This window comes from Meriones unguiculatus, chromosome 1, assembly GCF_030254825.1.
Source record: "Meriones unguiculatus strain TT.TT164.6M chromosome 1, Bangor_MerUng_6.1, whole genome shotgun sequence".
NCBI classification, from domain to species: Eukaryota; Metazoa; Chordata; class Mammalia; order Rodentia; family Muridae; genus Meriones; species Meriones unguiculatus.
The window spans coordinates 3,936,854-3,964,521 of NC_083349.1; the positions used below are offsets into that span (position 1 = coordinate 3,936,854).

At 51.1% G+C, this 27,668-nt stretch overlaps 1 protein-coding gene across 11 annotated transcripts; it reads right to left on the minus strand.

The window, feature by feature from the left end:
• Positions 1-373: 373 nt before the first annotated feature.
• Plekha4 (pleckstrin homology domain containing A4) lies at positions 374-26,446 on the minus strand. Of its 11 annotated transcripts, none has more exons than XM_021627380.2 (19): positions 26,307-26,446; positions 24,053-24,160; positions 22,354-22,426; positions 22,163-22,263; positions 21,917-22,026; positions 19,055-19,270; positions 18,416-18,695; positions 17,710-17,793; positions 14,755-14,802; positions 14,361-14,441; positions 14,078-14,227; positions 12,056-12,154; positions 6,426-6,566; positions 5,235-5,334; positions 5,097-5,170; positions 4,344-4,505; positions 1,338-1,387; positions 942-1,048; positions 374-844 (listed from the first exon to the last, which is right to left on the minus strand). In XM_021627380.2, exons 1-19 carry the CDS (start codon positions 26,388-26,390, stop codon positions 582-584), a joined length of 2,331 nt encoding a protein of 776 aa, XP_021483055.1. In that variant the 5' UTR covers positions 26,391-26,446; the 3' UTR covers positions 374-581. The 11 variants fall into 11 exon arrangements, 7 of the variants coding, with proteins under 7 accessions (XP_021483055.1, XP_021483054.1, XP_060235127.1 ...); XM_021627379.2 differs by having other exon boundaries at positions 942-1,054; XR_009590516.1 differs by having other exon boundaries at positions 707-844; positions 1,322-1,387.
• Between the last annotated feature and the right edge of the window lie 1,222 nt (positions 26,447-27,668).

Genomic DNA, 27,668 nt, shown 5'->3' on the forward strand with positions numbered 1-27,668 from the left:
TCTCCTAATAAAGCTCTCTTGAAATTGCATCGAGTCATCTCCTGGTGGTCTCTGAGGGTCCCATGAACCTGGCATAACACAGCCTCTTCCCTCAGACCCAATATTTTTTTTTAAAGATTTAATTATTTATTATTTATAGTGTTCTGCCTGCACACCAGAAGAGGGCACCAGATCTCATTATAGATGGCTGTGAGCCACCATGTGGTTGCTGGGAATGGAACTCAGGACCTTTGGAAGAGCAGACAGTGCTTTTAACCTCTGAGCCATCTCTCCAGCCCCAGACCCAATATTTTAAGATCTAGCGCCTAACTTTCTCCTACCCATGAGTCTAGGCCCCAACTCTTGTTTGTCAGAACACAATGTCACAACCGCAGAGAGAAGAAAGCTATTTATTGACTAACAGTTCAAAGTTTTAATCCAAGTTTGGACAGTGTTGGGATAGTAAGTCTTTGGCCACAGCAGCCCGGCCCTCCTAGCACACAGGCGGGAATGCCCCCTCCCCTGTGGACCTGAATGGTCCCGAACCTCAAGGCTGTGTTGCCAGCTTTCGCCACTCGGGAGTGGGAGTGCGAAGAGGCAAGTCAAAAGCTGGACTGCAACAGAGTGACCCTCAGGGGCCATGCTCCCTCGTCCTGGGGCAGAGCGGGAGGGGCGTTCCCAGGGTCCCAGCTGGGCTCCCACTGGGCCAGGCCTCGCCCACTCCCCTGGCATGAGAACCCTGTGGTGGCAGAGTTAGCCTTGTGAGGAGTTGGGGACAAGGTGGCCTGGGGCTGTTCTTCACTCGGAGGCTGTGGGCCTGGTGGGAGATGGTCTCCCCTGGAATCCGATTCTTCCCCTGGAGAGGCTAAAGGGAGAATGACAACTGTTAACCTCGACACCTGGCTCCCCAGTTTTCAGGCCTCCTCCCTCAGACGCAGGGCTCCGGAGCCTGGCCACCTCACCTGTCAGCAGCCTGTGCCACCTGGAAGCCTCTGTGGCTAGAGCTTGGGAGAGGCTGAGGACCCGCTCTCGGTGGCCCTCAGATACGGGCGCAGAGGTTGTGGAGTGCCTGGGACTACAGAAAATAAGCCCTGGGTGTCGGGCGGCCACAGGCTTGCTGCGGGGTCTTAGTTTGTATCTAGAGGCCTCTAAGTGGGGCCTGTGCGCTGCGGGCAGACCAGCAACGGTGACCTTACTGCTGCAGTCTCCCACCGGACAGGGGGGCTTCCTGGCTTTCTTGTAGATGCCACAGGAACTCAAGAGACTCTGGAGTTGTGGGGACTTGTTTGGTGGTACACACCCCACCCCCCATGTGCATCTGGATCCCCCCATCTGCACTCACCACTCTAGAGCCATACCTACTCCAGGACCCAGAACTCCTGAGCCATTTCGAAGCTCCTACAATAGGCTGGAAAGGAATCAGTGGTTAGAAGTCTTGCCTTGGAGAATGGTCACAAGTTCAAAGCCAGCCTGGTCTGAGTACAGGATGAGATTGTGTCCAAATGGAAAGAAGAGAGGAGAGCAGAGTTGGGAAGAGGAGTCGAGGGGAGGGGAGAGGGCAAGATAAAAAAGGAAGGGGGGAGAAAGGGAAAGGAGAACAAAAAGACAGAATTCTTTGAGTTGCCCTTGCTTTCTCTCCCTCCTTTCTCACCTCTCCCTCCTTTTCTCCTCAGCCCCCTCCTCCCCCCACCCACATGCAGACAACCTGGTGCCCCTCCTCTGACCTTCCCCCTTTGGCTGAGATAAGATCTCTCATTGGCCTAGAACCTCGGCAAGTCGGGCAGACTAGCTGACCCACGAGCTTCCGGAGTCCTGTCTCCACTTCCCACGGGGCTTACAGGCATTGACTGCTGGCCCAGGCTTCACACAGGTCAACCACCGGGCCATCTCCCCAGGCTCCCCCACCTTTCCCAGACAGGCTCTCATAAGGTTCAGAGTAACCTCCAACTTGTTATATAGATGAGATGGCCTTGAACTCCTGACCCTCCTGTCTCTCTCTCCTGGGGGGAGCTGTGCAGCAGCTCTCCGGGGCTCACACAAGGTCCCACTTCTTATTTTTATGGGGCGGCCTCACAGTAAAATGAGGCCAAAGACATGATATTTGCAATCACCTGTCCTCTTGGAGAACATCAGGGTTATGAAATCACAGCCACACCTATGGTGGGTCTAATCCTTCCCTACCGAAGCTTCTGTGATTTGGATATGACTGTCCCTAAAGGTTTACATGCCAGCCGTTGGTGCTGTTCAGAGGTGGCTGACCATGAGAGTGTTCCTCTGCCCAATGAACTGATCCACAGATGAATGGCAGAACACAGGCCTGTGTTCTGACCTAAGTAGCCAGTGCTGTGACTTGACAGCTTACAATCCGTGGCACCTGGCTCCTCCGTGCGTCCTGTCACACAGGGACAGGGAACTAAATCACAGGAGCTGGAACTTTGCCTAGCCTCTCCACAGCCGTCAAATGGCAGACCTTTGCTCTGCTGGGGAAGAGCCTGAGGGGACCGGCTGGGGAGGCGCTGAAGGCTGCTCTCGGGAGAGCTCATCCTTCCACCTCTCAGGGCGCCTCTCCCTTTCACACTTTTGTTTCTTTACTTGCTTGGTTTCTCTGTGTAGCCTTGGCTGTCCTGGACTCGCTCTGTAGATCAGGCTGGCCTCGAACTCACAGAGATCCGACTGTCCCTGCCTCCCAGAGTGCTGGGATTACAGGCGCGCACCCCGGGGCCCAGCTTCTTCCACACTAAGGCACCTTCCCCTCTAAGGCACCATCGCGTTTAGGTCTCCGTATCCAGTACTGTTTCTGTCGATGCTCCCCCACCCCGCCTCACGGCCTCCTTCACTGTAATCTTCATCGATGGGATTGTATGTCAGCGTTCTTTAGGACTAGGTAGTCTTCTGTCATTACAGGGGTTTACAGCTAGTTGTGCTCTTAGGAAGCAGGGCCTGGCTGGAGAAGTGGACATGGCTAGGAAATATATACACATAATACTCAAGTCTGCCTCTGCCCGCTCTCCCTCAGATCATGTGACCTCACTGGGCATAGCACGTCCATGAAGGAGCTCGGGCTGCACGGCCTCTTTCCTGTCACAGTTCCAACACAGAAACTGCAGAGGGACAGCTGTTCCCTCTGGCTTCCCAGCAGTTTCCTCTGAACCAAAACATTCCTCGCAGGAGAGGGGAGAATCCTGAGACGGAGATGAGCAAACCTCAGGCGTCTGGGGAAGCTGAAACTTGCTGAGTTATGGGAACTTCCACCGCTGAACTACTGGAAACAGCCAGCACAGCTGGAAGCAGGGACTCTGGCCGGCGAGCCAGAGAGAGCTCCAGACCTGCTAAGCCGCTGCAAGCTCTGCGCACAGCTCCACCACAGCAGCTTTCTCACCGGGGGGAGGGCTTCTGCTGATGGAGGTACTTTAGGTCACCCTTGCCTGGAAGTAACCTCTCACACACACTCCTGCAAGTAACCCCACAAAACCTCACTGTTTCACCAAGCTGACTTTGGCACTGGAGTCTGTTGTGGGTTCTTTCCGGGGTCACTACGCCTGTATCTGTGCTGCATGTCCCCAGGAGAAGGTTCCCCCATGGCGCCTTCTTGCCTAAGTCTGCCCCTAACTGTAGGAGGAGCAAGAACAGGGGGGATGACTTATTTTGCAACAGGGAGTGGGAAGTATTTCCGTTTTAGAAAGGTGGGAGGGACTGGGGTGTGGCTGATCAATAGACTGCTTGCCTATTGTGCACAGGGCACTAGGACCCAGCAGAGTAGACACCAAGCATGGTGGCCCCTGACACAAGGGAGGAGAGGCAGGAGGATCAAGAGTTCAAGGCCAGCCGGGCACAGAGTTGCACACCAGTAATCTCAGCACTTTGGGAGGCAGAGGCCAGCCTGACCTACAAAGGGAGTCCAGGACAGCCGGGGCTATGCAGAAAAATCCTGTCTCAAAAAAAAAATCACAAAACAAAGGGGGGGAATAGATGAGACCCTGCCTCAAAATAAGGAAGGAGAAAGAAAGAAAGGAAGGAAGAAAGGAAGGAAGGAAGGAAGGAAGGAGGAAGGAGAAAGGAAGGAAGGAGAAAGGAAGGAAGGAAGGTAGGAAGGAAGGAGGAAGGAAGAAGGAAGGAAGGAAGGAAGGAGGAAGGAAGAAGAAAGGAGAAAGGAAGGAAGGAAGGAAGAAGGAAGGAAGGAAGGAGAAAAGAAGGAAGGAAGGAAGGAAGGAAGGAAGGAAGGAAGGAAGGAAGGAAGGAAGGAAGGAAAGAGAAAAAAAGAAAAGAGAAAATTAAAAAAGAAATTGAGATTCAATCTAGGAGCAGATCCTCTCCCCCCACCCCCCAGCCCCATGCTTCCCAATCCAAGACCCCATTCTCCTCACCCTTTGCTCCACATCAGGCTGGCGGCCGGCTGGGGACAGTGCCTTCCCTAGGGTCAGGAGCCTCGGGGAGGCAGGGCGAGGGAGAGGGAGCCCACAGGCTTGGTTTCTACGCATGCGCTCTAGCTGCTCCTGAGCGCTCATGCGGGGCCGCGCCACCGGGGCCTGGGGAGACACAGACCAAGACTTTGGGCTTTTTTTTTTTTTTTTCTGCCCTAGAGCTTCTCACCAACAGCTTGGCATTTTACAGAGCCGAGAGGACCCCTGTCCACTCCCTGCCCCTGACTGGGTATCACACGATCCAGCGGCTGAGGGGATGGGCTTCCAGGCCCCGTGTGTGTGGCCTCCTCCCTACCCTCGTCCCTGGCCTCCCTCCATCACCTGTGGAAAAGGAAGCATCACGCTTCTACCAGTGATATTATCGAAAAACACTAGCTCTTTGGTCTTGGGAAGTGCTGCCAAATGAAGCCACCGGCCCTCACTGCCGGGTGGGGGCCTCCACAGGCCTCCACCACTAAGCCCCTAACCATTTCTTTTGTTTTAAATCTCAAGTCATGTGGTCAGCCAACCTATTAATTAGTTACAAAGATGAGAAACACGGAGGCCCAATGGGGCTCAGTAAGTACCCAGATCACCGGCTTCTCCCAGCTCTTCAGCTAAAATCCTGCCTGCTCTGGTGTGGCCTTGTCTGGCCTCTCCTAAGGCAGAGAGGGACACGGCTACAGGGCATCCTTAAGGCGTCTCGGGATGCTCTACCTTCGTTCTCAGCGGCGGGGACGGCTGTCGACATTCAGGGCTGGATGCCCGGGAGACCCTTGGAGACCCAACACCTGGAAGACAGAAGGGGCTTAGACCGAGAACACAGAGCCGGTCCCACCCTACCCGGGTGCTCACCTGACTGAGGGCTGCTGAGGGCTGTGTCGCCTCCTGGGGGTCCGCCCCAGTCCGCCTCAGCCGACTGCGGGGAGCTCAGCTCCAGTGACTCCGGGAGACTCTGGAAGAGGGGATGCGAGCAAACGTCGTCACTCTTCTCATTCCTCCCACAAGTTTCCAAGTGCGTAGCGGCTGAGGCGCAGCTCGGAGAAGGTGAGATAACAAACCCAGAGCTTCAAGTCCCATCTCTGCCCCTGATTAGCAGCGTGGCCTTGAACAAGCTGTCTAACCCCAAAAGGCAGTGAGCGTTGTGTGAGCCCTGACACGAATGTGCGCTTTCCTGAGCACACCCGGTGCCACGTCTGACAGGGCTTTCTCTGTGTAGCCTTGGCTGCCCTGGCACTTGCTGTGTAGACCAGGCTGGCCTCTGCCTCGTGAGCCCCCGGGATTAAAGGTGTGCGCCACGCCGGCCCAGCTGATACGGTGGCCTTGGAGGGGCTCGCCAAAGAAGCAGCTGCCTTTGAGGGACACCTGCACACTCCCGCGGCCATCCCGGAGATACTCCGAGCTTTACAAGGCAGGCTTGGTTTGGCTTAGTTTAGTTTGGTGTGGTTGTCCTTTCTGCGTTGGGTGGATGAAAAGTCAGGTGACTGATCAATATGAATAGCAATGTACTTAGTAAATAAGGTGCTGCTGAGATCTCTCTGCAGACAGGGGTGCTTACCACCTCGTCTGAAGATTTAACTTCCATCCCCAGCAGCTATGTAGTGGAAGGAGAGCACCGCTTCCTACAAACCATCCCTGACCTCCACATGACACTGTCACACACACACACACACACACACACACTGTGATGGTGGGGGACTGTCTACATTAAATTCATTGTTGTTAGGAGAAGACCCAGCCTGTAGGAGTGGCACCATTGCCTGGGGTTAGGTCCTGGAAGCAAACAGAAGAGAAGGATGGGACTGAAGGGATGGCTCAGTGGTTAGAGCGCTTGTTCTTGCACAGGGCCAGGTTCAAGTCCCAGCACCTGTATGATGGCTGATACCCATCCTAACCAGCTCCAGGGGATTCAACGGCCTCTTCTGACTTCAGTGACTTCAGTGGGATTGGGTGGGCAACCAGGAGGAAGGGAAAGCAGTGGGCAGCGGACCCACTGGGCTAGGACAGGTAATGCAGGAAGCTGCCGGGAGGAGCCGGAAAGCTCACCTCTCGCTCCGAGGACTCCTCTCCTTTGGGTGCTGGGGATGGAGACTGGGGCTCAGTATGTGGGGGCTGTCTGTGGGGGCCACCTAGACCTGCCAGTGTGTCCTCCACCATCCACAGCTGCTGCTGAGCAGACGCACGGTCCTTCGGGAAGAAAAGGGATTTGTTCAAGATGAGAAGATACAAGGACGGGACCAGCAGACGGCCCCACCCTAGGAGGCTCTGAAATCACGATCAGTTGGAGGCCATCTTGGTTGTCTCCGGCCTTCATAAACTTACAACTTACTGTCACAGCGTGGTCTGGTGCTTTGTATTCAGACGTTCATCCTTTGCCCCCGAGATTCTTACTTTTCTACAAGCAAACCCTCAAGTAACCAAAATGACACTTATAACCAAGCCTCCAAATTATCCCTGATTGGCTAATAAAGTTGGCTACATACCTGGGTTTGGCAGAAGAGAGGCAGGCAGAGCTAAGGTTCGAGGGCTTGGAGGGCAGGATCATAGGAGGGGGACGAGGAAGAAGAGGACAGGAGAGAAGGAAAAGAGAGACCACCATGGGTTAGCAGACCCACGCGGCTGGGAGGAGCCTGCTCTGAGGATGGGTAACGGAGAGGAGCAGCCCAAATGAGAAGCATTAGTGGGAATGATGGGAACGGGGAGCGAGCAGCATGGGGGGTGAGGCAACAAGGCAGCTTAGGAGTTTATATCTGCCAGCCCCTGAGTTCAAGGCATGCTAAAAACCTAACAGGTGTCTGTGTCTTTATTGCTATGTTAGCAGGTTAAACAGTAAGGGCTGCAATAATTGTGTGTATTAATAGCGGATAATAATAACCAATTTCCTACAACAACTTACCATTCCTTTGTCGATTTGCACAGAAAACACCTTCAAAGATTTTTGTTGTTTGTTCTGGGTTTTTTAATTTATTTGTTTGTTTTTGAGACGAGGTCTCTCTGTGTATCCCAGGCTGGCCTCAAACTCAGAGCTCTGCCTACCTCTGCCTCCCAAGCGTTGGGATTAAAGGTGTGAGCCCCCACTGTGTGGCCACACCAAAGTTTTTAATTACACTTTTGTGTGTTGTGTGTGTAAGAGTGTGTGTGTGCCATGTATGTATGTTAGAGTGTGCTTATGTGTGAGTGTGTGTATGTATGTGGAGGTCTGTCTGTGTGTGTGAATGTGTATGTGTGAGTGTGTGTGGCTATGTGTGTGTCTGTGTATTAGTGTGTGCATATATGTATGTGTGTGTTTTTGTGTGTGAGTATAGTTCAGAAAACTTGTAGGAAATGTTTTTCTCCCTCTGTTTCCTGGGTCTCAGGGTCTGAATCTGGGCCATCAGGCTTGGCAGCAAGTGCCTTTACCTACTGGGCCATCTCACCTGCCCCAAATTTTTAAAGACTTATTATATTTTTTATTCATGTATGTATATAAGTATATGTGTCTCTGTGTATGTGCACATGTGTGCAGGAACCTACAGAGGCCAGAGAAGGGCATCAGATCCTCGGAGCTGGAGGTACAGGGGTTGGTGAGCCCTCCCGTGTGGGTGCTGGGATAGGAACCTCAGTCCTCTGATAGAAGACTAAGTGATGGTGACCAGTGGACCACGGCCCCACCCCAGCATTCAGATTTATACAAGACCTGCAAGTCTCGGTTGGGAAACCATTCTGGGGAGCCTACATCTCACACTGCGCCACTTACCCATAAACACGGTGCGTTTCTGTCTTACACAGCTTTAATGACAGTGAATGATGTTTGTGGCTTTCAGGGATGTCTGGCCTCTCCTCTAGATATGACACTAGGTGTTTAGTTTATTTCATTATAAAGCCCATTGAGGTTTTTTTGTTTATTTGTTTTGTTTTTGAGACAGTGTCCTGTCATGGCAGGTGCAGCAAGCCCTTAATTAATTTTTTAAAGCTTTTTTTCAGTAAATGATGTACCTAAATATTTATACATTTTTCAAGCATATGTGCCTGCAGGCCAGAAGAGGGCACCAGATCTCATTATAGATGGTTGTGAGCCAACATGTGGTTGCTGGGGATTGAAATTTAGGACCTTTGGAAGAACTGCCAGTGCTCTTAACCTCTGAGCCACCTCTCTCCAGCCCCACAATTTGTTTTTAAGTAAAAAATGTATTATGAACAGGACATGTAAAAAAAATTAATTAGGGCTGGAGAGATGGCTCACAGGTTAAGAGCACTGGCTGTTCTTCCAAAGGTCCTGAGTTCAATTCCTAGCAACCACATGGAGGCTCACAACCATCTAGTGAGATCTGGTGCCCTCTTCTGGTGCATTTGCACACATGTAGGCAAAATGCTGTGTAAGTAAGTAAGTAAATAGAAAAAAAGACTTCATTAAAAAACAAAAACAAGGGGCTGGAGAGATGGCTCAGTGGTTAAGAGCACTGTCTGCTCTTCCAAAGGACCCGGGTTCAATTCCCAGCACCCACATGGCAGTTCACAACTGTTTGTAACTCCAATTCTAAGGAATCTGAAATCCTCACACCAATGCACATAAAATAAAAAATAAATTATATAAAAAGGATTTCATTCATTATGACATTGTATCAAATAAATTCCTTCAAATATTAGCCAACCATATCAGGAAGAAACTTTAAAACAAAAAACAAAAACAAATTGTGTAGCCATGGTGGCCTTTAACCCCAGCGCTTGGGAGGCAGAGGCAGGTGGATCTCTAGGAGTTCCAGGACAGCCTGGTCTATAGAGTTAAGTTCCAGGACAGCCAGAGCTACATACACACAGATAAAGTGTCAAAAAAAAAAAAAAAAAAGAAAGAAAGAAGGAAAGGAAAGAAAGAAGGAAAAGAAAAAAGGAAAAAAGAAAAAGAAAAACAAACAAATAAAAAATTGTATGTGGGTGTTTTGCTTGCATATATTGCTGTGAACTGTTTGGGTGCCTGGTGTTCAAGGAGGCCAGAGAGGGTGTCAGATCCCTGGAATTGGAGTTAGATGGTCATGAGCCGGTATGGAGGTGCTAGGTATCAAATCTGGGTCTCCTGCAAGAGCAGCTGGTAATCTGAACTGCTGAGTCATCTCTCCAGCACCCCCCTTTTTGAGACAAGGTCTCATGTATATCATGCTGAACTCATTATGTAGGCAGAGACGGCCTTGAACTTCTGATCCTCATGTCTCTACTTCCTGAGTACTGGGACTGTAGGCCTAAGCCACAGCACCTGGCATGTGTGCTGCTGGAGTTAAACAGGTCTTGTGCATGCGAGGCAAACATTTGACCGACTGAGCTCCTGACAACCCCGGCTCTGTTCCCGAGTGTTGAGGCCCTCCTGCTTCAGTCTCTGAATGTTTGGATCACAGGTGTGTGTCACTTCCTTAGCTCCATAATTTGGAACTAAACAGTTCAGGTTAGAGCCCAGAAGCAAGTGTGAAGCCGAGCACACAGTGAGTGCACACTGTAGGGTGAGATACTTAGTCAGGTGTGATGAGCTGTAATCTGAGCACCTGAGGGACAGAGGCAGGAGGATCATCCTATTTTCTAGCCAGTAAACAACAGAGTGCGATAGAGAAACAGTACATGTGTGTCATATATCATACATATGATATATATTATAATATACATTATAAAATTTATAAAATTATAAATTTTATGTATTATGTATATATTATGTACATATAATATACATATAATATTTATGTATTGGTGTCACATACCCTGGAACTGAAGTTCCAGACAACTGTGGGCCACCATATGGGTGCTGGGAATTGAACCTGGGTCCTCTGGAAGAGCAGCCAGTGCTCTCAACCACTGAGCCATCACTCCAGCCCCTTAGCAAGAGCAGCCAGTGCTCTCAACCACTGAGCCATCACTCCAGCCCCTTAGCAAAGTGGTTCTGTCTGTAAAGGGCCTGTGTGCAAGCATGAGGACCTGAGTTCAATGGCTGAAACCCAAGGCGTAGAATCACAAGCTTGTAATCCCAGCACTGGGGAGGCGGAGCCGGGCAGAAGCCTGGGCTCACTAGACAAGTGGCCGAGAGTCCACGGCAAGTTACAGACCAGTAAGAGGCTCAGACTAAAACCAAGGTAGGTGTGTGGTGCCTGAGGGTGTCGTCCTCTGACCTACACACCTGCACACACTTACACAGAAAACAGATGAGGAAGGGAGAGAGAAAAGTAGGGAGAGGAGAGAAAGAGAGAGCACAGAAAACTCCCGAGGATGAACTTAACAACTGGCCGGAAGAGGATGCCAGACCTGAGCTAGTGTGGCGGAGGGAGCCGGGGCATAGCTGTGGCGTTCAGCGGCGCAGGCACGGCTTCACTTGAGAGGAGACATTTGGAAGCAGCCAGAGTGGCTCTCTGAAATTAGGTGGTCAGGGCACTTAGACCTGTTCCCGGCACCCACACCTATAACCTATAACTGTGACTCCAGCTCCAGAGAAGCCAACACCCTCTTCTGGCTTCCACGGGCACCAGCACACACATATAAATATATAAACAAACAAATAGATTAAGAAATAAAAAACCTTAAGATGTATTAACATACCAGACAAGCGGTGGCGCATACCTTTAATCCCAGCACTCAGGGAGGCAGAGGCAGGTGGATCTCTGTGAGTTCAAGGCCAGCCTGGTCTACAAAGTGAGTTCCAGTACAGCCAGGGCTACACAGAGAAACTTGTCTTAAAAAACAGAAAGATAATAATAACATAAGAAAAGCATTCTAGGGGATGGAGAAATGGCTCAGTGGTTAAGAGCACTGTCTGCTCTTCCTAAAGGACCAGGGTTCAATTCCCAGCACCCATATGGCAGCTCACAACTGCCAATTCTAAGGGATCTGACATCTTTACACTAATGCATATAAAATTAAATTTTTTTTTTTTAAAAGAAAGAAGGTGGATCCTACTTAATCCTCATTGTACTGCTTATGGACATAAGCCACCAAAAATTAAAAAAAGAAAAAAGAAAAAAGGAATATTCTAGACTTGCTTGAAGAGAATGAGTGAGCTAGAGGGATGTGAGCATTTCCCAACTCTGCTTCTTTTCAAAATGTGTTTATTTTTATTATTTTAAATATGTGTAGATGTATCAGGTGTGGTGGTACTCAGGGAGGCAGAGGCAGGTGGATTGCTCTGAGTTCAAGGGCCAGCCTGGTCTGCAAAGTGAGTACAGGACAGCCAAAGCTACACGGAGAAACCCTGTCTTGAAAAACCAAAAATGTGCGCGTGTGCACGCGTGCGTGTGTGCCTGTATGTCTACACTCCCTAGGATAAACTTAGCAGCATCTGACAGGAAGTGGATACAGATGTGTGCACGTATGAGTGCGTGTGGAGGCCAGAGGCGTCAGCTCCCCCAGACTTGGAGTCACAGATGATGAGAGCCTCATGCGGGTGCTGGGAACTGAGCTCAGGTCCTCTGCAAGAGTTGCAGGTGTGCCTAACTGCCTCTCTGCATTTTGAACCACTGAGATTCCAGAAGGCTCAGCCAACAGGAACCTTACCTTCCCCACCCTGAAAAACTGTCCTCAGTCCACACACCAAACACACCCTAACAGAACGTGCTTCCCTTAATTGCTGCTCGTCAAGTCACACTGGGAAGAAAATCACTAAAGCAGCGGGTTGGGCGCTCAGGCAGTGCGGAGTGTCCACAGCTCCCGGGCGGACCGGCAAGGTGTACCTGCGGAGACCCGAGGTGCAGCAGGTACTCGAGTGTCTCTCTTAAGGTGCCCAGGTCCTGTTCCAGGCTCCTGTATGTGTCCCAAACCTGCTCTCGCTCCTAGAGTCCCAGAAAAGAAGGAGAAACAAGATCAGTCCCTCAAACCACCAGATCTCGCCCAGCTGAGGAGGGAGGCTTCCTCCTGATAGACTCACTTTAGGTGGACTTCAGCTCCCATGATCCTCTTTGTCTGAGCTACTGGGAACCCCAGGCATATGTCGCCTGTGATGCCATGGGCAAGGACTGATCCCTAGAGCCATGCAGCCCACTACAGACCGACTTTTTTTTTTTTTTAAATAATTTATTTAATTTTATTTTATGTGCATTAGTATGAAGGTGTCAAATGCGTTAGAATTGGCATTACAGACAGTTGTGAGCTGCTATGTGGGTGCTGGGAATTGAACCTAGGTCCTTTGGAAGAGCAGACAGTGCTCTTAACCGCTGAGTCATCTCTCCAGCCCCTCTAGACCAACTTGTATCTACTTATTTGTTTCCACGCTTTAACATGATCCTCACAAGGGTCATATGAAATGGATACAGCTTCTCTTCTCTTTTAAATTGTTTTCTGATTTATATGTACCAGTGTTTTGCCTGCATGAATGTGTGTGCATCATGTACGCACTTGGTGCACGTGGAGGCCAGAAGAGGGTGTCAGATCCCCCGAACTGGAGTTATGGATGGCTAGGAGCCAACATGTGGGTCTAGGAGGTGAACCCCAGGTCTCTGGAAGAGCAACAAGTACTAACCACTGAGACCTGGTCTCACTATATAATGCTAGCTGTCCCTGAACTCACTTCATAGACCAGGGAGCTGACCTCAGACTCACAGGGATTCCCTGCCTCTGTCTCTTCTCTTTTCTGCTTTTTGAAAGCAGAAAACCCATGTCAAAATGCCCCAAGGAGGACAGTGAGAAGGACCAGCAGGCAGCGGTGCTCGGCAGCCAGCCTGAAGACCGGCACTCCATTCCCAGAACCACAGGATGGAAAGAGACAGCCAATCCTGTAAGCTGTCCTCAGACCTCTGTCCTCTGACACACAACTTATTTTTAAGCATTTATTTTTGTGTGTGCAAATGCTCATGCATGCTTGGTGGAGTGTGAGTAGAAAGAAGGGCTGTGGGAGTTAGTTCTCTGTTTGCCCTGTGGGTTGGAGAATCAGGTCCTGAGGCTTGGGGGCAAGTGCTCGGACCTGCTGAGACATCTCATCAAGCCAACAGAATAAGTAATAATAATGATAAGTCATCATTACTTATTATTATAAAATTGGTTTCACTTTGCAGGGCATGGCGGTGTGCGCCTTTAATCCCAGCACAAGGAAGGTGGAAGCAGGCAGATCTCTGGGAGTTCCAGGCCAGCTGGGAACATACAGTGAGACTATTTTAAAAATAAGATAAAATCAAATGAGAGCACTCTGTGAGTGAGGTTCACACGTATGCGTGTGCACATAAATGTTCAGATGTACATACACATGTATGTATAATAGAAAACGCATTTTAAAAATCACCCTCTGGGACTGGGTGGTGGCGGTGCACGCCTTTAATCCCAGCACAAAGGAGCAGAGGCAGGCGATACCTAGGAATTTGAGGCAAGTGTGATCTACATAGTGAGCTCCAGGACAACCAGAGCTTCATAGAGAAACCCCGTCTCAAAGAAAAGTATTATCATCATCATCACCATCATCATCCTCTTAAAATTATGTTTTGTTACTGCTGGGCTGCTGGCCCCTTATCATGGTAAAGGCACTCGCTGCTAAGTCTGATGATCTGAGTTTGGTCCCCAGGACCAACAGGGTGGAGGACGGGCCTGACTCCTCTGACCCATACACGTGTGCCCTGGATACACACACATGCTTACATATACACACAAATGTAATAAGAACACATTTTTAAAAGCGAGTGGGTTGATGGCTCAAGAACGACCTGCAAGCTGCGGTCTCCGTAGCAGCCTGCACAAGCCTGGGAGTCCTGCTCTTCTCAGCCGCTCACCTGAGCCAGGTGACACAGAGCAGCCCTCACGTTCACCAGCCGGTCCTGCAGGAGGCGCTGGCGACCCCAGGCCTTCCCGGAAGCCGCAGCCTCCCTGGTAGCTTGGCCCAGCTGCTGCCTGGTCAGCTCCAAAGCTGCCTCCAGCTGCTCCTACACAGAGAACAGTGGTCAGGCGTCTGAAGCCACTGCCAACCCTGCCCGAGCCCTCCGCACGGGAAGCATCTTGACTGCCACGCCTGGGCTGGGATCAGGGTGTGAGCAGCTAAGGCATCCCTTTCTGCACCTTCTCCTCCTGCCTCTTGTCCAGATCCTCCTGTAGTCGCCTCAGGAGCCGGTCCTGCCCGCACAGCTTGGTCAGCAGAGTCTGGGGGAAGTTGAGAATGAGGTGCTTCTGCTCCTCTCCCGGCTTCCCCCCCCCCCCCAGCTCCATCTAGGGCAGGGGTCCTCAACCTTCCTGCTGCTGTGGCCCTTTAATACAACTCCTCTTGTTGTGATGACCCCGAACCATAAAATGATTTTGTTGCTACTTTTTAATAACTGTCATTTTGCTGCTGTTACGATTCGTAATGTAAATATCTGATATGTGACCTCAAAGGGGTCAAGGCCCAAAGGTTGAAAAGTTCTAGGACCTTTCCAGCTCTGAGGACTGGACGGGGTTTGGGTCAGGGGGAACTTACATCTGTCTCCAAGCTCTGATGCAAAGTTGAGTCCACCGGGGGACCTGGCTAAGGAGGAGAAAAGTTCGGGGTCAGAGGAGCCTGGCAGGTTCACACTGACAGTGCCAAGCCCTCTTTCCAGGGACAGACACCCTAACAGACAACCATCTCCTGACCGGCATCTTTTCAAACCCTAGAAACCTCTGGAACCAACCACAGGAATCTTGGCTTCAGAAAGATTCCAATGAGCTCAAACAGCCACAAAATAATACAGTTGATGGGGACCCTGCTGCACAGCATGCCTGCACACACTGAAACTGTCCAGCTGGGCGTGGAGGTGCACACTTAACCATCCCGGCACTCAGGTGACCGAGACAGGAGGATAGAACTTCAAAGTCGGGGCTGGAGAGATGGCTCAGCGGTCAAGAGCACTGGCTGCGCTTTCAGAGGACCTGGGTTCGATTCCCAGCACCCACATGGAGGCTCACATATGTAACTGCAGGTCCGGGGATCCAGCACCTCAGTCTGATATCCATGAGCACTAGGCACGTACTTCATGCACTAACACACGCAGGTAAAACATTTGTGCACATAAAGTAAAGTGGGGCTGGAGAGATGGCTCAGTTGTTAAGAACATGGGCTGCTCTTCCAAAGGTCCTGAGTTCAATTCCGAGCAACCACATGGTGGTTCATAACCAGCATAATGGGATCTGATTTCCTCTTCTGCTGTGCATGAAGACACAGCACTCATGTACATAAAATATATATATATATTTTTTAAAAGTTCAAGGGCAGCCTTGAGATTCTGTCTCAGAAAACAATAGTTAAGATAGTGGATTTTGTTCCATATTTTTACCAGGATAAGAAAACAACGGTGCAGTTGGGGTGAGTGCTGCACACCAGCACTGGGGAGGCAGAGGCCGGAGGATCTCCGTGAGTTCCAGGCCAGCGAGTCTAGGAGAGTCAAGACTACACAGAAAAATCCTGTCTTGAAAAACCAAGAAAAGAAAAGAAAAGAAAAAAAAAATATATATATATATATTACTATAATGATAAAACAAAATTTCAAAATAAACAAAAGCCATTAAAATGGTTAAGCTGTATTACCCAGTCTGGCTTGAACTTGCTATGTAGCCTGAGGATGACCTTAACCTTTTCAAAGATTTTAAATATGTGTGTGTGTCAGTGTATGTGTTTGTGTGAGTGAGAGTACCAGAAAAAGCCATCAGACCCCCTTGGAGTTAGAGTGACAGGCATTTGTGAGCCACTTGAAGTAGGTGCTGTGAGGGTCTTACCCACTGAGCTATCCCTCCAACCCAATTTCAAGTTTCTGCGCCTCCTGCACCCACATCTCTAGTGCTGGGATTACAGGGCTATACCTTCATGCCCAGAGGGTTTGTGGCTGCAGAGGATGGAACCCAAGGTGTGTGTATGCTAGGCAAGCACCCTACCGACAAAGCCAAAATTTCCTTCTTTCATGGAAGATGCCAAGACATCACACTGAGGTCCTTCCACGGATTCAGACATGTGACAAATGCAACAGAAGTTGCTCATGTAACAGGTGGTCAGGGAAGGACAGCAAGGGCTCTGCCAAACAGGGAGGCTAGGTGAGATGAGGAAGCACCTCACCAGGGGCCCTAGAAGGGACTGTGGCCCTGGTGACACCTCAACATCAGACACACACACACACACACACACACACACACACCGTCAAGAGTGTGGGAATGTGACGCCCAGCTTTGACTTGATGGCAGTGTTATTTCCTGCCCAGGAACCACTGTGTCCCAGGCATTACTGACACTTTCCCAGAGAGGGCTGGTCTGTGTGATAATTTATGCATGACTCCTGTAAGGTGGTACCCGGCTCCCCCTAAGAACTACTGGCTGATCCTAGCAGCCTGCGGGTGGTCACCGCTGTGGAGAATGGTGGAGGTGGTGGTGACGCCACCTGCATTCCCAGCACTCGGGAGGCTGAAGCAGGTGGATCTTCGAGTTGGAGGCCAGCCTGATCTACAAAGTGAATTCCAAGACATCCAGGGCTGCCAGGGCTACACAGAGAAACCCTGCCCCAAAGGAAAGAAAAATAAAAAAAAAAAAAAAAGAAGAAGAAGAAGAATGGTGTTACAGCTGTGAGGCAATCGACACTTGCTCTCCTTTTGCTGTCTTTGTGGGACTAGGATGAGACGGTCTTCTGGTTGATGTCAACAGGAAAGAGAAATGACTGAGGGAGTAAAGCAATTTCCCCTCACAGCTGTGGATTCTATAGAGCATGAGATAACTATAATGTCCATCTTTGATGTCCATGTACAAAGCCTTCCTTTAGCCCCCACTGACCAGCATGCTTTCGGCTCTAAGGCTGTCATCCTTTCTGCTGGCAGTAAGAATGATTCATTAAATCCCAGTTTGAATTGCCTCTAAGTCTTTGGTCTTCCCTGGTGCTTTTAAATGCCACAGTAAGAACAATGAGGAATCAAATGGCTCTCTGCCTATTTTTAACATATCAAGGGGTGGCTGGCCTCCAGCTTCAGGATTGCAAAGAGTCCTGGTTCCTCTCAGCACCTTTCTCACCCCGTCCCCTACCCTGAACTCCTGCCCCTGAGCTTCATTTGAGGTCCCAGATTCACTGATTCCTATGTAACCTCAGCCATTTTGGCTACTTGGGCTCTCTCGTTTCTCTTCCTCTCTCACTCTCTCCCACCCCTCCGTGCCCCCTATGGCCTGGCTCAGTCTGGACCCTTCCAGATACCTTTGGCTGTTCTCCATCGTAACTACAATCAGCTTCTCCTCGACCATACCTAGAAGCAGACATGTCCTCATTCACTATCTTGTTCCATCAGCAATGGGAAAACAGCAGGAGCACCTACGCAGGGTCCCGAATGGTCATTTCAAGGCTCTTTGACCGGGAGACAACCATGGAGGGGGGGGTTTACAGCAAGAGAGGGTTGCTAGTGCCTTCCTGGTGCTGCAGGAAACCTACCAGCAAAATCATGGAGGCCCGGGTCCCAGGGGGTCTTGGAGGCAGCTGGAGATAGGTGGATGAACCAGAGGAGGCCTGGGTAGACTGAAACAGAAATGCTTAGAAACATTTTGTTAGGCCTAGTGCCGCAGGCCATGTCACCTCAGCTGCCAGAGGCCTGGGTTACCGATTGAGTTTAAGGCCAGCCGGGGCAACTTAGTGAGACTCAAAATAAGAAGTAAAAATGAGGACCGGGGAGTAGGTCAGGGTAGAGTGCTTGCCTAGAATGGCCAGGCTCTGAGTTCGTGGCACATACACATCCTCAGCTATACTGGCTCCACATAATAAATGGTAAAGCCGCCAGGGGCTGCCCCAAGTTAGCCACAGCTAGTCTCACCATAAACCTGTGATTCTTAGAGAAATTGTCAGGAGGCTGCCAATCTTGAAACGATAACTGAAAATCAAACTGTGCCTCACAGTTCGGGGGAGAGGATGCTGGACTACAATACCCACAGTGCACAGGAGCAGGGGCACAAAAAATAATCCTGAGACCTGATGGGGCATGGATTTTTTTATTTGGGATCGGGGGAGGTGTGGGGACGGGGAGAGAACCAGTTGCTTTGTGACCTATACTCCCCAAAACGCCTGGAAGGCATGACTCAATCCCTGGCCTGGAAAGCGAGTTCTTGAAGGCAAATGGGAAATGTAGCCCGCTTTCTCTGCGCACCTGCGTTCTAGGCTCTTTTCTCCAGGGCTGGGGACTCCTGGGTGGCAGTGCTCCGCCCCCTTCGGAGGAGGGTGCTCGGCGTGGAGTGGCAGGTCGGGAGAGGGTCTGTCTTTGAGGTCCCCAATCCAGAGGAGGTCGGACGTCGATGCGACTCAAGGGAGTGTGAGGCCGGACAGGAACTGAAATGTCTCCTGCTGAGACAGGGGATCGCCGCACCGGGGCAGAACGGGGACGCGGAAGGCTCAGAGGGGAGGGCGGGCGGGACAGGGGTGAGAACAGCCTGCGGGGAAAGAGAGAATCGCGAAACTGAGTTAGTCTGAGCCCCTGACCCCAGCCCACCTCACCACCCAGCAAAGACGTCTGGCTTCCCTGAGTCGCACTGCCCCTCTTTGCTGGGCAGATTGTGGGTGAGTTCCCCTTGGGAACATCTGCTTCCACTTATGTGCAAAGGACCAAGCCACGACCAAGGTCTTTCCTGGCCCCATCCTTCCCTTAAGCCTCCAACTGGCTCCCTCTTCCCTTGGACCTCCAAACAGTCCCTAATTGGCCCAAACACTCCTTTATCTGCCCTTTCCTCCACGCCACGCCCTGTTCTGATAGGGCTCCGCCAAGCCAAGCCCTCAAAGTGTTCCTTCTTACTCTGGGCTCCTGGTCCGCCGACTCCAGGTGCCAGGGTGCAGGCCAGCTGTAGGGCTGGGAGTGTGCATTCCCTGTCTGCCACGACCTCTGGAGAGCCGAGCGACTTCCGGTGATTCTGAGACGCGACCTTCTTCCCTTCTGCTCACCTCTGGGGGCCCTCCCGGGCCCCCGGGCCCTTCCCCAGGCTGCGGACGTGCAGGTGACCCAGATAGTCCACTAGCAAGTGGGCACATAGAGGAACATTTCTCTCACTCTTGCTCCTAACAGGCCACTGGGTCTACTGGCACAGGACCCAGTGTCCTGAGGTCCAGAAATTGGGGTAGGATGGGAAAAGTGTCTGAGACAGTCTGACAGTTGAAGGGGGAAAAAAAAATAGGAGTGAAGGGGCTGATAGTGATGATGGGTTTTTTGTTTTTCCGAGACAGGGTTTCTCTGTGTAGCCTTGGCTGTACTGGTCTCGCTTTATAGATCCTGGCTGGCCTTCCCCTCCCAGAGTGCTGTGATTACAGCCTAAGCCACTGCACCTAGCTTTTTTTTTTTTTTTTTTTTTTTTTTTTTTTTTTTGAGGCAGCATTTCTATAGCCCAGGCTAGCTTTAGTCTCTCAAGATGTGGTGTGAACACATTTTGTGCACGCCTGTAATCCTAGCACTCAAGAGGCAGAGAGGCAGGGAGGCCGGAAACACTGCGTGGGGAAGCGCTCCTACCCTGCGCCCTAGTGAGCACAGGTGGGTCACGTTGAGTTGGAGGCCATCCTGGTCCGCCTGGTGAGTCCTAGGCCAGCCAAGGCTACACAGTTTGTCGTTGGGTTTGGTTTGGTTTGGTTTTTTGAGACAGGGTTTCTCTGTGTAGCCGCTACACAGCCTTGCTGTCCTATTTTGTAGACCAAGCTGGCCTCGAACTCACAGAGATCCACCTTCCTCAGTCTCTGCCTCCCGGGTGCTGGGATTAAAGGTGTGCGTTAACGCAAAAAAAGAAAAAAAAAAAAAAAAGAGGCAGAGGCAGGCGGGTCTCTGAGAGTTTCCAGGTCAGCCTGGTCTACAAAGTGAGTCTAGAACGGCCAAGGTTATACAGACAGACCCTGTCTCGAAAAACATAAATAAATAAATAATTTGGCCCATGACAGGAAAGACCTAAACTCAAGGCCTTCCTGGATGAGTGCCCCAAAAAGCAATCAACCAGGGCAAGGTGGTACACACTTAATCCCAGCCCCAGGGAGGCAGAGGCAGGTGGATCTGAGTTCCAGGCCAACCAGGATTATACAGTGAGCACTTGTCTCAAAAACCAAAACTAACCAAACAAACAGCCAGGCATGGCTCTTTGTGCCAATGCCCACGGAAACTGGGGACCTGAGAAAGTTAGATCTTGAGAGTTGTGGCCAGCCAGCCTTAGACGTCAAGCTTACAGCTCAGCGAGAGCCTGTCTCATGGCAGTAAGGTGGACAGCAATAGAGAGAACACCTGATGTCCAGCTCTGACCTCCACATGCACTTGTCCACTCACACGCGAGTGCCTTTCTCTCTCTCTCTCTCTTTTTAAAAATAGGGCCGGAAAGGTAGCTCTGTGCTAGACAGCTTGCTTAAAGTATGAAACCCTCCTTCAATCCCCAGTAAATAAAAGGAGCTGGAGAGGTGTCTCAGCTAAGTGCTTGTTGCTCTTTCTGAGGACCCAGGTTCAGCTCTTGGCACCTAGATGGTGGCAGCTACAATCGCCTGGTGCTACCTTGGTTCCACAGGGATCCAAAACCTCTGGTCTCCACCAGCACCCAAACTCATGTGTCACGTACCCACACAGACATGCACACAGACAAAACCTCACCCAGGGCTGGGAGTGTGGCTTAGGAGGCGGAAGGGCTGCCTGGCAGTATCAGAAGCCCTGCACCACTAGCTGTGGTGGCCCACACCTGGAATTCCAGCACCTGGAAACCTGAACCAGTGTGAGCAGAAGTTCAAGGTCATCAACCACACAACTAGCTCTAGGCTGGTCTGTGCTAAAACAAAAACAGGTTGCCTTGTTTGGTAATGCACACTGTGACCCAGCGCTCAGGGAGGCAGAGGCATGTGGAGCTCTGAGTTCCAGGACAGCCTGGTCTACAAAGCAAATCCAGGACAGCCAAGGCTACACAGAGAAACCCTCTCTCAAAAAACAAAAACAACAACAACGATGGAAAACAACCAAAGAAGCATAAACAGTGTGGTTTATGCTTTAATCTAGAGGCCGAGGCAGGCAGATCGCTTTAAGTTTGAGGCCAGCCTGGTCTACATAGTGAGCTCCAGAACAGCCAGAGCTACATGGATCCCTTCTCAAAAGAAAAAAAAAAAGTAAAAATAAATAAGTAAATAAACAAATACAAGCATTTTAAATTGTGGCCTGGCCTTGTAAGTGGAGAGACGGCTCAGGTTAAGAGCCCTGATCTGGTTCCTATTCCTAGCACCCTCAATTACAACCGTAATTCCAATTCCAGAGGTATCTGACACCCTCTTCCAACCTCTGAGGGCACGAGGCACAAATGTGGTACACACACACATGCCGTAAACACTCACATACGTGAAATAAAAAGGAACAAACCTTGTAAAAAAAAAAACAAAAACAAAAACATGGCATGGTATCAAAGCTGACTTTGTTTAGAGGGCCCTAGCAAGGAAATCAGAGAGTGGTACATGTTCCTAACTCTCCTTGGGTGGATTGAGGATCACTATGGCTAAAGATCAGTTGGGAGTCTGGGCTGGACAAGAAAGTAGGCAGATCTTTAAAGAGAAAAACCTCGTTACTGAGATGTTCCTTCGGGAGGAGTCTTTGAGGGTAGTCTACTTAGGAGATAGTAATTGTTTATTTTAATGAGAGCATGCCTTGGCTTTCACTCACCAGTCATCCCCCTCTGCACGAGAGGCCCTTCCCAGAGCCCGAAGCCAACCTCTCAGGTCCTCCAGCGTGTCAGCGGCCAGGACGTAGGTCCTCATGCCTGGGTGCTCCGCCTGCAAGGGACAAGAGGCTTGGGCCCGTAACGCAGAGGAAGCAAGGTAAGACCTCTTATCTCCAAATGTGGAAAGCCCATGCGTGGTACCTCAAGTTCCCACCTACCAGCTAACTAGAACCCACAAACACACTCACTGTAAAGGTGAACCTCCGGCCTCGGGGGGCTCCCGGCCCATCCGGCCTGACACTGTAGCTGGGCAACAGCACACTGCCCAGGACACTCTCCTCTCTGCTGTCTGCAGACAGGGTGGGTCAGAGGTCAGGAAGCTATCAGGGGTCCTAGGAGCCCCAGAAAGAAACTGGTGGGGAAGGGCCAGGACACTGACCCTTGTAGTAGAAGAGGCAATGGCCAGAGAGGACGAACCAACGGCGTTTCCACAGCCGGAGGCCTGAGCTGTCCTAGGAGAGAGATGAGAGAGAGAGGCTGAACAAGAGGGCCAAGAAGACGCTAGATGGAGGATGAGGGAGAAAGCTACAGGGGACAGGGGACAGAGACTGAGGGGGAGAGAGAAGGACAGAAACAAGAGGGACAGAGGCCTAGAGAGACCTATGGAGAGATGGAGGCAGAGACCCAGAGAGAAGCAGGGGTGGGGAGAGGGGACAGAGAAAAGAGATGGAGCCAGAGACTGGGGGGGGGGGTTATGCAGAGGAAAGAGATGGGGTAGAGACCCCATGAAAGGTAGGTGGGGGTGGGGAGGCAGAGGAAAGAGAGATGGAGGCAGAGACTGGGGGTGTGTGCAGGGGAAAGAGATGGGGTAGAGACCCCGTGAAAGGCGGGGCGGAGGGGAAGGAAAGAGAGATGGAGGCAGAGACCCGGAGAGAGTGGAGGACTGGAGTGGCCAACAGAACGTGCTGATGTGATGGATTCAGATGACAGCAGAAAGTTGGGTGCTATGATTGCCTGACAGCATGTCTGTCTCTAAGCTAGGCCACTTTTTTCACCCTGGAGACAGGGTTTCTCTGTGTAGCCCTGGCTGTCCTGGAACTCACTCTATAGAGGTGGCCTCGAACTCCACCTACTTTTGCCTCCCGAATACCGGGATTAAAAAGGCGTGTGCCACCACCATCTAGCTTAAGCTTAGCCATTTTTAAACTATGCCTCAGAAAAAAAATCATAGTCTACTAGGAGCTTCAAGACTTCCCATGTGCCACTGAGGTTTGAGAAGTTCCTGGGAGGTTTGGTAGAGGTGGTGCCCCACAGAGGTTTCAGATACAGGGGCTTGGGGCAAATGTTCAAAGCCTGAGATGCAGAAGGTTCCTATCACGTGTTCCCTCTCCACAAATTCCCAACAGCCTCCTCAGAGTTTTGCTCTTGTAGCTGACACTTGCTTGAAGAGGACCCCCCCCCCCGCCTCTTCCTCCCTAGCACTGAGATGATAGACCTGTCCATTTATTTATTTACCAATCCATTACACAGCTCCTGCCCCACCCTCATCATCATCTTGTTTTCTTTTGATTTAGTTGAGGATTTTCAGACAGGACCTCTCTGTGTTACCTTGGCTGTCCTGGGACTTGCTCGTGTGGACCAGGCTTGTCTCAGAGGTCTTCCTGCCTCTGCCTCAGGAGTGCTGGGATCCCAGGCACTCACCACCATGCTCTGCATTTGATCTTAATGAGTTTTTATTTTTAATATTTATTTTTATGTACATTTATGTTTCACCTATATGTATGTCTGTGTGAGGGAGCTACTGGAACTTGAGTTACAGTTATGAGCTGCCATGTGGGTCCTGGGAATTGAACCCTGGTCCTCTGGAAGAACAGTCAATACTCTTAACCACTGAGCCATCTCTCCAGACCCCGACCTTAATGATCTTAAGTATGGCTTAGATGCTCGTTCATCTTATATGTGTGACCTGTGTCCTGGAGCCAAGAGTATGAAAAGTTCCAGATGCAGTCAGGAAATGAATGGTTCAGGTACGAAAGAAACAGTAAGAGGTCAGGGGTGAGGCAGAGCAAACATGAGTCAGGAACAGGAAGAAAATCAGTCATAGCTTCCAGGGACAGCGGCCTTCCCTCCAGCCTTACCTGCTTATGCAGCCAGCCTCGGATGTGGACGGGCAGGTTGGGGTCTCGCCGCAAAGCATTGCTCCTTTTGCCGAAGGCATGGACCTTGTGTACTGCACGAGTAGGCTTCTGAAGTGCAATAGAAACAGAAGGGAATGGGCCTGGCTCCTCGGACTTGGAAGGCAGGCAAGGAGGCTGAGAGCATAGTGGCATGCTCATGGTAAAACCAGCACTTGGGAGGCACAGGAGGATCAGGATGTGAGGGTCATCCTCAGCAACATAGTGAGTGCCAGGACAGTCTGTGTGAGATCAGCACTCAGGGAGGCAGAGGCCAGCCTAGTCTACAAAGAGAGTCCAGGACAGCCAAGACTATACAGAGAAACCCTGTCTCAAAAAAACAAAACAAAACCCACAAACAAACAAAAAAGTGACAAGAGATTTAGTTAGCTCTGTTGCTACAGTGCTTCCTGTGCATGAAGCTTGTGTTCAAGTCCCAGCACTGTATGAACCAAGGCTGGTTGTTCATGCCTGTAACCCCATCATTTTGGAAGTAGAAGCAGGATTAGAAATTCAAAGGGGGGCTGGAGAGATGGCTCAGAGGTTAAGAGCACTGGCTGTTCTTCCAAAAGTCCTGAGTTCAATTCCCAGCAACCACATGGTGGCTCAGAACCATCTGTAGTGAGATCGGGTGCCCTCTTCTGGTGTACATGCAGGCAGAACACTGTATAAATAATAAATAAAAATGTTAAAAAAAAAGAAAAAAAAAAGAAATTCAAAGGGTGGTGGCACAGTCTTTTAAAACCAGCACTTGGGAGGCAGAGGTAGGTGGACCTCTGAGTTTGAGGCCAGCCTGGTCTACAGAGGGAGTTCCAGGACAGTCAGGGCTGTCTCAAACACTACCACAAAGTTTTAGGTTACTTTTGGCTCCATACAGGGGGAGTTCAAGTTCAGCCTGGGCTTCAGGAGACCCTGCAGAGGTGTCCCTGGCAAGAACATGTTCTTTGCTGGCACAGCCAGAGCTGCCAGAGAATCTCTGCAAAGCACACCGAGGGCATGGCTGGGAGGTTCCCTATGGAAGAAATTTCCAGACGCAAGTCCTGGAAAATGAAAGATGGAAGGGTATCTTTGACGCGGGATTTCTCATGCCTCGCTTCCCTCAGAGGTGACGTGTCAAAGACATGCCCAGCTGCCCTGATTACCCCTCCTTGGCAGGAGGCTGACCAAGGCTGGAACCAAAACTGTATTTGGGCTCTGAACTTGATCGAGAAAGGTAAATTTTGTCCTAGGTGATATTTATGTAGTTCAGGCTATCCTCAAGTCACTGTGTGACCAAGGTTGACGTTAAGTTTCTGATCCCCCCTCCTGCCTCTACTTCTTTAATGTTGGAATCCAGGTATGTATGTACCACCAGACCTGGCTTGGTTGTGTGTGTGTGTGTGTGTGTGTGTGTGTGTGTGTGCTTTTGTTTTTCAAGATAGGATCTCACTATGTAGCTCTGGCTGTCCTGAAACTCACAATGTAGACAAAGGCTGGCCTCAAGCTCACTGAGATCTGTCTTCCTCTGTCTCTGTCTCTGCCTCTGCCCCTCTGCCCCTCTGCCCCTGCCCCTGCCTCTGCCTCTGCCCCCCTGCCCCTACCCCTGCCCCTGCTCTGCCTCTGCTCCCCTGCCCCTGCCTCTGCCTCTGCTCCCCTGCCCCTGCCTCTGCCTCTGTCCCTGCCTCTCCTCTGCCTCTGCCTCTGTCCCCCTGTGCCTGTCCCTGCCTCTGCCTCTGCCTCTGCCCCTCTGCCCCTGCCCCTGCACTGAGATTAAAGGTGTCTGTCACCCACACCTGGCTCTGGCGTGGGTGTTTTCTTGTATGAGACAGGGTTTCTAATCTGATATGTAGCCAAAGATAACCTTGAAATTTGGATGTTTCTGCTTCCACCTGCCCAACACTGGGTTACAGTTGTGAACCACCATGCCTGGTTATGAATGGGTGGGTCCAATGGTTAGAGATTGGAGAGGAAGCCCCCTGGTCCAGTCAAGAATGGCCACCTCCTCAGTCTGGGCTTGTTTGTTCTTCTGGCTTAGAGGCAGGGAGACCGAGAGGGGTGTGGACAGAGCCGGGAATTTCTCCAAATTCCCGGCTGCAGCTGATGCTCAACTCGGGACTGGTCTGGCAGACCCAATCACTAAGGATCCTCACCCATGACAACTGGAGTCCCTGTGATGGCAAAGAGCCCGTAGCTGGGAAAAGCCCCCTTCCTCCCTATCCCGTCACCAAGCAAGAAGGACCTTGCTGCTCAGGCTGCTCAGCGAAGAAATGGTGGAGGCGCTGCTGGCCAGGCTGAGGCTGCTCCGGGGTCGGACCTGCTCCATCGACAGCTTTCGGAGAAAGAGAAAGAGGCTGTGTCTCTACTGATGGAGGCTGAGCAGAGCTGGGTCAGGGCTCGAAGGTCAGAGGAGGCTGAGGAGAAAGAAACTGTTGTTGGGGACTGAGGGGCTGGGGGAGGCCATGAGCAGGGATCACATACCAAGAGCAGTGCCAAGAGAGGTAGGCGGCTCTGGCAGCTGCGGGGAGGGGGCAGCTGTCTGCAGCCAGGCCAGAAGAATAGGGGTGCCTTTATTCTTGCCCATTAAATTCTGACCAGGAATGTGACCCCACTCTATGCAGAGGGATTCCACTCCTGCCTGCTTCAGGATGCCCTGGGCTAGCTGTCTCTGTCTTCCCTTATGAACCCCCAAACCATCTTTGCCAGCTCCCCAAGACAAGTCCTAAGATAGCAGAAATAGGCATCCAGGCAAATACCTCCCAGCTCAGCCAAGGACTTACCCAGCTCCAGTGTCTCAGCGATAGGGTCTGTCACCTTTTTGTGTCTTAGACACTGCCTTTCTGTTGGTCTGTCTCCTCACCTGATACTCACTTTCCTTTCTTCTCTGCCTTGTTTGTGAGTTTCCCTCCTCTCCCTCTCTGTCTTCCTATGTCACCTCGCTCCAGTCTCTCCTGTCTAAAATCCTCCCCCTGTTCCCTCACGTTTCACTTCTCTCCTCAGCTGTCTCTCTCTACTCTCGGTCTCTTCCTCTCTCTCCCCGACCACACACATCTGTTTCCTTTCTTTTTTCACGTTCTCTTCCTCACTTTCTCTCTTCCTCCCTCTCCCGGTTTCTCTTTCCTCTCTGCTTGCTGGGCTTCCCCTCTCTCTGGCAGCCGCCCACGCTGCTCTCTCCCCTCCCAATCCTGTCAGTCCCCGCCTCTTCTGGCCTCCCTACTACAACCTGACCCCTAGCTCAGCTGCCCCCACACCCGAGGGGAGGGATTGGGCTCCCCCAACTCCTGGCACCCCTAATCTGTGGCTGGGACTCCTCTGTTTGGAGCAGAGGCTGGAGCTCCAGGGCATGATGGGTCTGTTGTTCCTGGGGTTTTGAGCTCCTGGCACCTTCAAGAGAAGTGTCCTGGGTCTTTCACAGAGTGGAGTCTCCAACTACTGAAATCATGCAAAGTTGGAATACAGCCTGGTTGATGGGTGTCTAGGAAGGTCTGAGCAAGAAGTCAGGACTCATGTGCACCCATGGTCCACAAGTGTGGCCTTGATCCAACGGGGCAATGATGGTCCTGGAAGGAGGGAAGACAGCCCCAGAAAGGACAGTGGCCTTTTA

What these genes read in the sequence shown, in the direction of transcription:
- Plekha4 (XM_021627379.2), bottom strand. Translation starts at nt 26,390, where the DNA reads ATGGAGCAGGTCCGACCCCGGAGCAGCCTCAGCCTGGCCAGCAGCGCC. An exon ending in CGGCGGACCAGGAGCCCAGA is followed by an intron (nt 18,696 to 19,054) that starts GTAAGAAGGAAC and finishes CTTTCCCCGCAG; the next exon opens with GCTGTTCTCACCCCTGTCCC. An exon ending in AGCCTGATGTGGAGCAAAGG is followed by an intron (nt 1,388 to 4,343) that starts GTGAGGAGAATG and finishes ATTCCTTTCCAG; the next exon opens with CCTATTGTAGGAGCTTCGAA.